The sequence below is a fragment of the Aegilops tauschii genome, chromosome 7, assembly GCF_002575655.3.
Source record: "Aegilops tauschii subsp. strangulata cultivar AL8/78 chromosome 7, Aet v6.0, whole genome shotgun sequence".
Taxonomy (NCBI): domain Eukaryota; kingdom Viridiplantae; phylum Streptophyta; class Magnoliopsida; order Poales; family Poaceae; genus Aegilops; species Aegilops tauschii.
In genome coordinates this window covers 545,286,395-545,300,314 of record NC_053041.3, presented here as the reverse complement: position 1 = coordinate 545,300,314, position 13,920 = coordinate 545,286,395, and the positions used below count along the sequence as shown (strand labels likewise).

At 40.7% G+C, this 13,920-nt stretch overlaps 1 protein-coding gene and 1 long non-coding RNA gene across 2 annotated transcripts; both read left to right on the top strand.

The window, feature by feature from the left end:
- The first annotated feature begins 569 nt into the window (after positions 1-569).
- Positions 570-12,090, top strand: LOC141027366 (uncharacterized). Its single transcript, XM_073504372.1, has 6 exons — positions 570-1,110; positions 9,256-9,330; positions 10,999-11,083; positions 11,168-11,387; positions 11,471-11,806; positions 11,896-12,090. Exons 1-6 carry the CDS (start codon positions 570-572, stop codon positions 12,088-12,090), a joined length of 1,452 nt encoding a protein of 483 aa, XP_073360473.1.
- Positions 12,091-12,138: 48 nt separating this feature from the next.
- On the top strand, positions 12,139-13,387 carry LOC141026409 (uncharacterized). The gene is made up of 3 exons (XR_012188489.1): positions 12,139-12,201; positions 12,292-12,371; positions 13,095-13,387. It is a non-coding gene; the product is annotated as an uncharacterized lncRNA (long non-coding RNA).
- Positions 13,388-13,920: the final 533 nt, after the last annotated feature.

The following is a 13,920-nucleotide window of genomic DNA, read 5'->3' as shown; positions in this document are numbered from 1 at the left end:
AGAAACAAATCTCATCTGTACGCTGTTCCCCCTCGAAAAATAAAATAAAAATCTGTACGCTGTTTCTCGTTAAAAAAAATAGAAACAAACGAACAATCTGAACGCTGTTAGTTCTTTAAAAACTTGTACAGTGTTTCTAAAAAAGATGATCTAGTAGAAGCGCGACCGCGAGAGCCGACTGCATGCAATGTGCACTGCAGGCAAGCCTTTTTCCCATGTTTGTCCTGTATTTATGCTGAGTTTATGTTTCACACTTTGGAACATCCATTCTCATGATGGACGTTCCAGAGAAAGGCTAACCGATGTAGATCGTATCCATAGTTCCATACCACGCTTGAAATTTCTCCTGGTTCATCTTTGCCATCATAATGAACATATAGCTAATATCCGTGGATCACGTGGTTGGTAGGAACTGTTGGGGGAGAAAGTTATAAAACACAGCTCGCTATTCTCGTGGCTACTTTTCCCTCTTTTTGTACATTTACATTATTGCAAAAGACAATGCGAGTTGTTAGCCGGTCACTGCTATATGACACCCCGAAACCATTAATAACAGCCCAACCCCAGCCATGGCACACCTTCATTCCGAGGCCATGGAGGGTTCAGAAACCCGCCCGTCTGAAGCCGTGTCACCCAAAACCCACACCGAAAACCTTCTAGCAACACTTCCGAAAAGAGAAGGATGGTCCACGCCACTCCTCCTCTACAACAACTGCTGGATCAGACCACATTGCCTCAAGGATGCCATGGCTGTCCAGGACAAGCTCAAGCCCCGCCCCGACGACATCATCCTCGCCGCGCATCCCAAATGCGGCACCACTTGGCTGAAAGCCCTCCTGTTTACTGTCCTAAACAGACCCCGTTACACCTTCACCGACCACCCACTGCTCACGGTACGTCCTCATCAACTTGTGCCCTTCATCGCGCTACGGCCGGGAGACCTCGACAGAGCCGAGATGCTGCCCTCTCCGCGGCTGCTCTCCACCCACCTGCCGCTCCCCCTGCTCCCACCCGCAGTTTCCACCCTTGGCTGCCGGATCGTGTGCGTTTGCCGGGAGCCCAAAGACGCATTTCTCTCAAGGTGGCACTTTGAGAAGAAGTTGCACCAAGGTATATCCCTAAGTATGGATGAAGCATTCGCGATGTTTTCTGAGGGTTGCTCGCCTTACGGTCCTTTCTGGGATCGCTATCTCGAGTACTGGAAATTAAAGTCTGGCCAGACCACGAGAGGTGATGTTTCTAAGGTATGAGGAGATTGTGTCAGACACGCCCAAGGTTATTAGGAAGCTAGCAAGCTTCCTCGGCGTCCCGTTCACCCGAGAGGAGGAAAACGGTGGAGTCGTGAGTCAAGTAGCTGATTTATGCGGCTTCACATCACTTAGCAACGTCGACGCCAATCGGGCAGATCGTGTTGAAGTTGAGCATGCAGGAGCTAAGCTCGTTGTTAATCCCTCTTCGCTGTTTAGGAAAGGCGAGGTTGGGGATTGGGTGAACCACATGAGCAAGGACATGGCAGCTAGAATGGACCAACTTGTCGCTGAGAAGTTCAAGGGATCAGGTCTCACGTTCTGACATGTGCATGTTGTATCGTGTACTGTGTGCGATTGATCTCTACAACTTTGCATCGCATGTAGTGCATGTGTCTCGGTCTGGACGTCTCCCTTTTCTTCCCTCATGTATTCAGAAAAAGGGTAGTTACATCTTATATTTCTAAGCGGAGGGAGTAATCAATAACACATGGTTGTGTGCATCAACCGATGCAGAGGCCGAGTGTGATCCTGCTTTTAGAAAAATCACGATTTAAGTATTTAACCATTCGTTTTTTCCATATCAAATAAAAAATAATAATGTCATACTCAAAATAAGAGTTTTGCTATCCTGAGCTTTCTTTTAGTTTATTTTCTTTTCACTTTGTATTTCTTTTTCGCCTCTTGTTCTTACTCCATTTCTTTTTGTTCAGATTTATATTTTATTTTCTTTTTTATGGCCTTTTACATTATTTTTATTTTTATTTTACTAATAATAATGATTTTCCCTTATTTGGTAAAGATATTTTTTGAAAATGAAAATTTTCACATCATGAATTATATATTTTCATCTATAGAATATTTTTCCCATAATATAAATTTTCACATCATGATATTTCTTTTGACAATACGGATATATTTCGATATATAGGTACATTTAGAAAAACACTTGACGTACATGAGATTTATTAAACTTATTTGTTAAATTAGAAAAAAATACATAGAAGAGATTTATATGTTCTTTCATAATATATGTGTTAATTATCTGTTTTGGGGTTCTGTCCCATAATGTAAGACATTTTTTGACACTAGTGTAGTGTCGAAAAACATCTTATATTATGGGACAGAGGGAGTACTTTAGAAACATTCAATGGATTTCCTTTTTCTTATAAGTTATTTTCATGGTTTAGAGTACAAAAAAACATCGCGTTACGTAAGGGAAGAAATATAAAACAGTGCCAAAATTCATGAACACTCTAGTCACAGTGCACCAATGGTCTAAGATTTGTACTAATTGGTTCCATGGAACAACATCGAGATGTGATTGATAAAGTAAGAGATGGTGACTATGGAGTGTTGTGATAAAACTCAAGAGTTTAAAAATGTATCTCTCGTCAACTTTGTTTTGGTTTCTTTGAATTATGTGATGCATCCTCTTAATTATTAAAGTTAGGTCGTTGTTCTCACAAAAATAAACCATTGGACCGGCCAGTTAGCTTTCCATGTCCGTTTCATTTTTGTCGTTTCTCTTTATTTTTGTTTTTTCATTTTGTCTTTTCCCTTTCATGACTTATGTTGTTTTGGAAACACAAAAGAGTTTTACATGTTTGTTCTAGAGCAAAAACATTTTTGAATTACTTATACGAACTTGTTTGTCATAAATTGATAAACTTTTAATTAGTGCTAGACAATATTGCAAATAATTTTTTTCTATGTGGAACACAACTTTTAGAAGTTGCATGGTCATTTTTTATTGACATTCGTAATTCGGTTATTTGACATACATGATTTATTTCATAGATGGTGTAACATAAAAAAATCAATCTCAAAAATGTTTATCCGATGAAACATTTATTTAAAAGTTGTATGATTATTTCATATGACATAACGCGAACTTTTTTTCATAGATGGTATGCTACTTTTTTTTATCCTGCAGGATAATAATTAGAATTTGCATGAACAATTTATTTCACATGTACTCATCCGTTCCTAAACATTTGTCTTTTTAGAGATCTCGAATGGACTACCACATACGGATGTATATAGACATATTTTTGAGTGTAGATTCACTCATTTTGCTCCGTATGTAGTCACTTGTTGAAATCTCTAGAAAGACAAATATTTAGTAACGGAGGGAGTACGAGACATTTCAGCTGTTGAAACAAGTTTTAGCTGTTCCATGGACATTTTATTTGAAATGAGAGAATATTTTCTAAAACAATTTTAGTATTATTTCTTAAATCTGTTACATAAATTTGAGATATTTTCTATGGAATCCTGTTTACAAATATAGTTAAAAAGCAGAAATTAAACTTGATATTTTAGGGAAACTAAATATGGATCATATTTTTTGGGGACAAACTAAACTTGGAGCGGTTATGTGCAGCCCTAGCACGATAACCACGGCAAAGGCCCAGAACTATATGTGTGTTGGTATATTTTTCTTCCGCCAATTCCTATTCGCGCGGGGACTATATCTCTCTTGGGGCAAGTGTTTCTTCCGTCTCGCCTGAAGATTCCGCCCATGCACACTGTAAGCTACTGGGCCGACCAGTATTCGCCTGCTTTTCTGTTCGTCCCAGGGTTCGTTCTATCGAGTGTGAGTTTGCTGGTTCACTCGCATAGGTCGGTCTTTTTGGTTGTTCTGTTTTCTTTGCTTTTTCATAGGTTTTCTTCGTCTCAATTTGACTTCCACTATTTCTCGTTTTTCTTCATCTTTATTTCTTTCTTTCTTGGTTCTCATTGGTATTTTTTCTTTTGTTTATTTGTAATCTTTTTTTATTTCTTTCAGGGTTTTCTTTGTGTTTTTTCTTAGTTTCTTTCTCGGGGTTTCTCTTTTTTCATTATCTTAAATTGGTCATCGGGTTTATCATTTTCTTTGTATTTCTTTATGCATTTTATTGGGTTTAATTCATTTTATTTTTATTTTATTGTTTTTCATCGGTTTCTTTTCGAATCAATACATGTCCACTTTTATTCAGTACACATTTAGCATCTTTCGTACACATCTCAAACATTTTTATATATGCTGTTACAAAAATTATATACAGTGTTAGCATTTTTTATATATACATTGTACCTTTTTGGAATATACATCTAATGTAATTTTTTATATATGTTTATCATTATTCAAATACAACATTAACATTTTTTGAATACATGCAAAATTGTTTGTATCCACCTTTAACATTTTTTCAATTGCCTGATTAACATTTTTGGATTACAAGATGAACGTTTTCCAAAGGCTTGATTAAGATTTTCCAAACACTTGTTTAATATTTGATCAAATGCTTGAATAATTTTTTTTAATACATGATGAACTTTTTTCAGACACATGTATATTTTCTCAATACATTTTTCGTATGCATGCAAAACATTTTCTTTATACACATTTAACATTTTTCATTTGCGTCGCGAATATATATTTTCAATATTTTATGTAATTGTTTTTGTAATATATTTATCTAAAATAATTGGTAGTATAAACAGTATAAAAAATAAAGCAGATAAAGAAATCAAAAAAAGTGAAAAAAGGGAAAAACGTGTTGCTACAAGCTAGACATACGAACACGCGCCTATTCAGCGATCATCGCGCCGTTTACATACATCTGCCTACAACGCACCCACCCACCCAGACAGTGTGTGATACATAATTGGCCGGCTTAGTTGTTGTTTTTTTGTTATTTCGAGCCGGTTTTGTGAAGTTTCTAGACGCTTTCAACCTCTTTTGTGAAGATTCTAGAAGCTCCACATATATATTTTCTTTTTCCTATTTTTCTGAGATTTATGCTTTTTCTTGTTTGTTATTCTTTTTTCTCGCTTTTTGTTTTTATTTCTTTTCCTTTTTTATTTTTCCATTTTAAACAATATGGTACATTTTAAATTTTCTTAAAGGTTTTGAAAGTTCGGAAACTTTCTTACATTTTGGTGGATTTTTTTGAAAATATGCAAAGATTTCCAAATTTTACGCAATTTTCAAATTCGTGATTTGTTTTTCAAATTTGTCATTTCAATTCAGTGAACTATTTTTAAATTTGTGAACCTTTTTTTCATATTCGTTAACTTTTCTTGAATTACTTAAATTTGTTTAAACTTCAATATATTTTCAAAAAATCTGCGAAAATTTTAAATTTTGTGAACATTTTTAAAATACACGATCATTTTTTAAGTTTGTAAATTTGTTCAAATCAAATATTTTTATGAGTTCATGAATAATTTTTAAAGTGCATGAACATTTTTCTAATATTTATACACATTTTTTAGCGTGATTTTTTGTAAATTTATGAACTTTGTTTTAGGAAAGTCAATTGTCGATAGTCAATGGTCACGGTCAAAACCAGTGAACCAAGCCAGTCGCGGCCAATGTGAGGTGAGCGTTTTGTGCTGCGATCCGCTAGCTTCAGCATGGGCAGTATTCGGAGATTGGGGCGCCTTAAGTGCCGACTAGGAGGTCTATTTTCTTCCGGCGAGGTTGTGCGTCCATTTCTCGGGAGCAACTAAGTGAAGTTCACCCTTTGCGACAAACCACCAGGGGCATTTTTTGTGGCCTGGGAGCATGCCAAGTGGTGCTTCCAGCAGCAGTTAGATGTCACGTGCGAGGAGCTTCCCTTGGTTTCGCATAGCTCGGGGTTTTTTTTGTGTGTTTTTTCCTTTTTTCCTCACGGTATTTTTGGTTGTTCTGTTTTCTTTGTTTTTTCATAGGTTTTCTTCGTCTCAATTCGACTTCTACTATTTCTCATTTTTTCTTCATCTTTAATTGTTTCTTTCTTGGTTTTCATTGGTATTTTTGCTTTTATTTATTTCTAATCTTTTCTTCTTTTATTTCTTTCAGGGTTTTCTTCGGTTTACTTTTTTTCTTTCTTTCTTTCTCGGGGTTTCTATTTTTTCATAATTTTAAATTGGTTGTCGGGTTTATCATTTTCTTTGTTTTTCTTTATGCTTTTTATTGGGTTTAATTCATTTTATTTGTCTTTTATTGTTTTTCATCGTTTTCTTTTCGAGTCAATACATGTCAACTTTTCTTCAGTACACATTTAGCATCTTTCGTACACACCTCAAACATTTTTTATATACGCTGTTAAAAAAATATATATACTGTTAACATTTTTTTATATATACATTGTACCTTTTTCATATATACATTTAATATAATTTTTATATATGTTTATCATTATCCAAATACAACATTAATATTTTTTGAATACATGCACCATTTTTTGTGTCCACCTTTAACATTTTTTCAAATGCCTGATTAACCTTTTTGAATTACAAGATGAATGTTTTCCAAAGGCTTGATTAAGATTTTCCAAATACTTGTTTAATTTTTGATCAAATGCTTGAATAACATTTTTTAAAATACATGATGAACTTTTTTCAGACACATGTATATTTTCTCCATACATTTTTCGTATGCATGCAAAACATTTTCTTTATACACATTTAACATTTTTCATTTGCGTCGCTATATATATTTTCAATATTTTTTGTATTTTTTTGTAATATGTTTATTTAAAATAAATGGTAGTATAAAAAGTATAAAGAAAGCAAAGCAAATAAGGAAATCAAAAAAGTGAAAAAAAAGAAGGAAAAAAACGAGACTGTGGTCTCCCACGCTCCTGGGCCGGCCCATGATGCTCTTGCCTTCAATGGGACTTCCTACGTGTTGCTACAAGCTAGACATAGGAACATTGTCTAAAAAAAAAAACAAAGCTAGACATAGGAACACGCGCCTATTCGGCGATTATCGCGCCGTTTGCATACTTCTGCCTAGAACGCACACACCATCCCAGCCAGTGTGTGATACATAATTGGCCGGCTTAGTTGTGGTTTTTGTTATTTCGAGCCGGTTTCGCGCCGTATATATATTCTTGTTCCTATTTTTCTGAGATTTTATCTTTTTTCTTGTTTGTTATTCATTTTCTTTTTCTTTTTCCTTTTTTATTTATTTTTTATTTTTCCATTTTAATCAGTGTGGTATGTTTTAAAAATTTCTTAAAGGTTTTTAAAATTCGGAAACTTTCTTACATTTTGGTGGATTTGTTTTTGAGAATATGCAAAGATTTCCAAATTTCACGCAATTTTCAAATTCATGAGTTTTTTTTATCAAATCATCATTTCAATTCAGTAAACTTTTTTTAATTTGTGAACATTTTTTTCATATTCGTGAACTTTTCTTGAATTACTGAAATTTCTTTAAACTTCAATTTATTTAAAATAAACCGTAATTTTTTAATAAATTTGTGAACATTTGTAAAATACACGATCCTTTTTCAAGTTTGTAAATTTGTTCAAATCCAATATTTTTTATGAATTCATGAATAATATTTAAAATGCATGAATATTTTTTTAATACTTGTAAACATTGTTTTGTGTGAATTTTTCATAAATTTATGAATTTTTTTTAGGAAAGTCAACGGTCACAGTCAAAACCAGCGAACAAAGCTAGCCGAGGACTGAGTGGAATCACAACGGCGGCCAACGCGAGGTGAGCTTTTTTTTTTGCTGCGACCCGCTAGCTTCAGCATGGGCACTATTCGGAGATTGGGGCGCCTTAAGTGCCGACTAGGAGGTCTATTTTCTTCCGGCTAGGTTGTGCGTCTATTTCCAGGGAGCAACTAAGTGAAGGTCATCCTTTGCGGCAAACCTCCAGGGTCATTTTTGATAGCTTGGGAGCACGTCAAGTGGTGCTTCCAGCAGCAGTCAGATGTCACGTGCTAGGAGCTTCCTCTGGATTTTGTTTAAAAAAAATCTGTACGTGTTTTTAGGTTTCAGATGGTTCTTTCTTTGGTATTTCCGGCTTTTCATCTAGTTTTTCCTAGGTTTTGGAGAGAAAAATTGCACCGACTTTTTGGCGGAAAAGAAAAGTGTGCTTCCACGAGATGCACATATTTGTTTCTTGTGAAGGCACATATTTGCTTCCATGAGAAGCATAGTTGTGCTTCTCATAAAAGAAAAAGAAAAATGTGCTCCCATGAGAAGCATAAATTTGCTTCCTCAGAAGTCCAATTGTCACTACTGGAATCAGCTAATTTGCCATCTGCCAGCTCTTTGCCGTCTGCTAGCTGACGGCAAAGAAGCTCTTTGCCATCAGCTACCCAAAAGCAGACGGCAAAGAAACGGCAGACGGCAAAGAAGCTCTTTATCATCTGCGGCCTCTTTGCCGTCTGCCAGCGGACGGCAAAGATCTTTGCCGTCCGCTGGCAGACGGCAAAGAGAGAGGTGGCCCCCACCCCCCGCCCGTTTGGAAAAAACTTAACGGCCCACCTCTTTGCCGTCTGCCAGCAGACGGCAAAGAGGCAAAAAGGCGGACGGCAAAGAGAGGCGGACGGCAAAGATTGCACTACCTAACGGCCCGTACCCCCCGCCCGTTACTCTGTTCTCTCGCCGTTCTCTCCTCCCACCCCCCGCCGCCGCCGCCGCCCCCACCACTCGCCGCCGCCCCGGGGCCCCGAGCCTGACCCGACACCCCGACCCCGAGACCCCGACCCCGACACCGACACCCTGACACCACATCCACCCTTACCCCGACACCGACACGGCACCCCGACCCCGACCCGGCACCCCGACCCGACACCCCGACCCCGAGACGGCACCCCGACCCGACACCCCGACCCGGCACCCCGACCCGACACCCCGACCCCGAGACCCCGACCCCGAGCCTGACCCGACACCCCGACCCCGACACCGACACGGCACCCCGACCCCGACCCGGCACCCCGACCCGACACCCCGACCCCGAGACCCCGACCCCGACACCCCGACCCCGAGCCTGACCCGACACCCCGACCCCGACACCGACACGGCACCCCGACATCCCGACCCCGACACGGCACCCCGAGACCGACACGACACCCCGACCCCCGACACCTCCCGAAAAGGTGTTCTTTGGCCTTCCAGAAGCCGACGGGGTCATATATTTGTGAATTATTAGTTAGGTCATATATCTTTCGATTTTGTTATGAAAAACATCATATATAATTGTGTTGATCGGGTAGTTTTAAATGTGCAGTTGTTTCATCGCTGCGAGGTTTGGTGTTCGACGACCTCACCGTGCGTTTGACGAGCTCTGCCCCTTCGTTCGTGGGTGAGCACAAATGACATGTCCTCCTCCCCCATTAATTATTTGATCTATTCCGATGAAACTTGATAGCTAGCTATATATGTGTCTTGAATCATCAGTATGCGTAACCAATATGTGTCTCCCGTTCGAAAGCGTCATAGTTATAAATATGCATGCATTTGCATATTTATAACCTTGATTCTTTCGAATTGTCCAACGCTATCCATGGACATCCCGAGTATGTTTAGATTGGGTTCGTTTTCCCATATGCTTTGCTCCGGATCCGACGCATAAATTTCGTCAGTGCCTCCCGTGTTGTTCTCCGGGTACACATCCTCTCTGTTTATTGCAGAGACGTGTATCAGGAGAACAGCGGGGAGGTGCTGCCGAAATTTTGCGTAGGATCCGGAGCATAGCATGGGAAAATGAACCCAATCTAAACATACTCGGGTGGGATTAGGACCTATCATTTCCTATTAGAGTGTAGGTTGCATGGACGTAATAAAATTGACAAAGTAGATCAACTGATGAATATATACATGGTGAATTATATATATATATATTTGTTGTGTGTCTAGTAGCTCTAAAAGTCAAGATGAGTGATCGTGCGTGGATGTACACCGGTCACACTGGTCAGAACAAATGGAGCACTGAATGGTTCACAAAAACCAAGGGGTTTGTGCGAGCCGCATTTGCAAATGGCCAGAGGAAAACCTGGTGCCCCTGTTTACGGTGCGGCAACTGGGAAAAGAGGACAGAGGCTGAAATGGGCAAACACCTGCAGAAGAGTGGTTTTACGCCCGATTATACGGTGTGGACATTTCATGGTGAGTCTGCCCAACGTGACCGAGCTGAGGTGGATCGTCGTCGCACCGACGAGCATGGTACCGGGATGAAAACATGGTGCAAGACTTTGATGATGCTCGGGATTCGGACGAGGAGATGGAGGAATCTGCAAAGGCCTTCAATGAAATGTTGGAGTCTTCAAAACGTCCGCTCCATGAGCACACTGAGCTTTGTCAGTTGGATGCCATCTCACAAGTAATGGCTCTGAAGGCTCAGTTCAACTTGGGCAGAGAATGCTACGATGCAATGATGACAGTATTTGGACGCTTTCTACCCAAAGGCCATGTAATGCCTGCAAACCTGTACCAGTCGGACAAAATCCTCCGTGCACTGAAGATGCCCTATGATAAGATACATGCCTGTGAGAAAGGATGTGTCTTGTTTAGGCTTGACTATGCGGACTTGAACTATTGTCCCATTTGCAAGTCTTCCAGGTATGTTGTGGTAGACAACGGTATGGGTGAGAAGACACAGACCAAAATCCCCGTTAGTGTTCTTCGGTATATGCCAATCGTACCAAGACTTCAACGTCTTTTCATGGTTGAAGAGACGGCCAGACAGATGACATGGCACAAAACGGGCAAAAGAACCGAACTAGATGCAGATGGGAATGTGATGATTGTACACACATCGGATGGTGTTGCGTGAATTTTTTTTGATGAATTACATGGTGACAAAGCGGCAGATCCGAGGCATCCTCGAGTCGGCATCAGCACGGATGGGTTCAGTGTGTTTGGTATGACGGCAGCCCAATACAGTTGTTGGCCCGTATTTGTCTTTCCACTCAATCTCCCCCCGGACAGATTATGCAAAGAAAGAACATTTTCCTGACGTTGATAATTCCAGGGCCCAACTATCCGGGGGAAAATATGAATGTGTACATGCAACCGCTTAAGGACGAATTGCAAGAAGCCTGGGATAATGGGGAGAGGTACGTAAGTGCATTTAATATTTTTGTACCTTCTGCATTCACGTTTATTCAAGTAACTAATGCGTTGGCCTTGTCATGCTGCAGGGGTTGGGACCACCATCATAGTGTCCGTCGGCCCAACTCCGTCCTTGGAGTTCTTTGCCGGCAAAACTTCCCGGGGTTTGTCACGTTGCCTGGTGAGGGTAGGCTTCCAGAGCTTGGATTGAGCTGGGAGCACTACGTGGCTGCCCCGGCCTCGCCGGATGAGATTATCGACGGTGTCGTGTGCGACACGAGGGCAGACATGGTGATCAGAAAGTTCTGGGTAATTTCTCCTTTACACATTTAAAAATCTTCAACTAGCTAGTTATTAATTGTACTAATCAATATTGTCTCATTTGATTGCAGACATTCTGCAGGTGTGAGGAGGGATACGAGGAGGACGCGGCACATGTTATCGAGAACGTCTGCAAGCGCCTACTCCAGAACTTACGACACGAGGCTCGGGTGCAGGCTGTTCGAGACTACTACGCCTTGCGTGGTATCAAGAAAACCAAGCCGGCGTGCCGCGATAAGTTCCTGAGTAAGGAGCAGTACATGAAGGTAATTCTTAAGGCCTTCTACTTATCCGTTGGAGATGGACTTATCCGTTGTCCTAGCACTCTCCCGGAGATCAAGGCGCGCCAGTCGAGCTCCGCTCCTGAGATAAGGCCTCGTGAACGGCCAGTGCAACTCGCCATCAAGGTTAGTGATACGTACTCAGTTATCTTTCTCCATTACATTGTGTGCGCTTCCATCAATGATTACAAATGGTCATGTGAGTGGTGTTGCAGGCTGCTATACAGACTGAGAGAGATAGAACGGAGAAACTTCTGGCGGAGGCGGCGGAGAGGCAGCGGGAGATGGAGGAGAGGACGAGAAAGATGATGGAGGAGGAGAGGGCACGGAATGACATGCAGGCAAGGGCCATGTACGAGCTCCTTGTGGTAAGTTTCTTCTGCAGATTACTTGCTAGTCTTAACATTTGAGTCTCATTACTAACTAGTATGACTCTGTTGTGAAAACCAAATGTGCAGTCTGTGTGCGAGAAGTCCGGTCAGCCCGCTCCGCCGATGCCAGTGATTGCTCCTGGGAGCACGGTGAGTTTAATTTGAATGGACATTACTTGCTAGTCTTAACATTTCGGTGTCATAATGCTAACGAGACATTGGAAATGATCTTTGGTGCAGCTTAACTCCAGAAACGCATCGCACGATCCTTCTCCAGGTAGCGGCACTAGCCACCCCGCTCCTACACCTCCCTGATCACGGTAAGTTTCTCTAGTGTTTTGCTTAACAAATGCATAAAGACCTAGACTTAGCTTTATTTCCTCCAATATGCTTACCATAATGACCTAGAGTTAGCTTCTTTTCCTCAAAATGACCCATTTTACCTAGATTAGCTCCTAAATGATCCATTTTACCTACGTTAGCTTTAAAATGGCCCATTTCACCTAGGTTAACTCCAAAATAACCCATCTTACATAGGTTATCTCATAAACGATCCATTTGAACTAATTTAGCTCATAAACGATCCATTTCACCAAGTTAGCTAAAAAACGATCCATTTCACCTAAATTAGCTCTTCAATGATCCATTTCACCTAAGTTAGCTCAAAAAGATCCATTTCAACTAAATTAGCTCATAAATGATCCATTTCAACAAAGTTAGATCAAAAAGATCCATTTCAACTAAATTAGCTCATAAATGATCCATTTCAACAAAGTTAGCTAAAAAACGATCCATTTCAACTAAGTTAGCTCATAAATGATCCATTTGACCTAAGTGAGCTAAAAAACGATCCATTTCACCTTAGTTACCTCAAAAACGATCCATTTGACCTTAGTTAGCTCATAAACGACCCATTTCAACTTAGTTAGCTCATATATGATCCATTTCACGTAAGTTAGCCCATAAATGACATACTCTTCTTGTTCTAGTCTTCTTCTTGTTCTAGTCACCTATTTCTAACTTTCTTATTTTTCATTTTGCAGATTTCATTCACTTGACGAAAGCTTGCATAGATGGAGTGCTCCTTATCCCTTTCTCTGTTTCTTTTGTATCGTTGAACTATGCATGTATCGTCGGATGAAACTATTGTAATATATATGGTTGGATGCCTCTATGTTGAACTTGCTATGTATGATGGAACTATGCATGGAACTATGTATGATGAAGTTATGTGTTGGATATCTTATATGTTTGCTCTGTAATGGCCTTGTGAAATATATCTATATATGTCATATATATTTGTGATGAAAATTGTTGGATTTAATAAAAAACAGAAAAAAGAGCCAATATGCAGGCTCTTTGCCGTCTGCCACCGACGGCAAAGGGCTCTTTGCCGTCCGCGGCAGACGGCAAAGAGGCCACGTGGCATCCAGCTGTGCTTCCTGGGAGCTGACCCATTTGGTCAATTTGCCTACAGTGGCAGACGGCAAAGAGTAAAAGAGTTTGCCGTCAGCGGCGGACGGCAAAGGCCTGCCATGTGGTGACGTGTAGATGACATCATACGGCGGACGACAAAGACACTAGAAAGTTTGCTGTCCGCTGGCGGACGGCAAAGGCACTAGAAAATTTGCCGTCCGCTAGCGGACGGCAAAGGCCTGCCGTTAGCCACTTAACGGACTGAGAGCACAATTTTTGCCGTCCGCGGCTGACGGCAAAGGGCCTTTGCCGTCAGCCGCCAGGAAGCAGACGGCAAAGTAGCTGTTTACCGTAGCCTACTTTGCCGGTGCCTTTTGCCGTCCGCGGCTGACGGCAAAGGCCTTTGCCGTCCGCCGTTCATGCCTTTGCCGTCCGCCGTGGCAGACGGCAAAA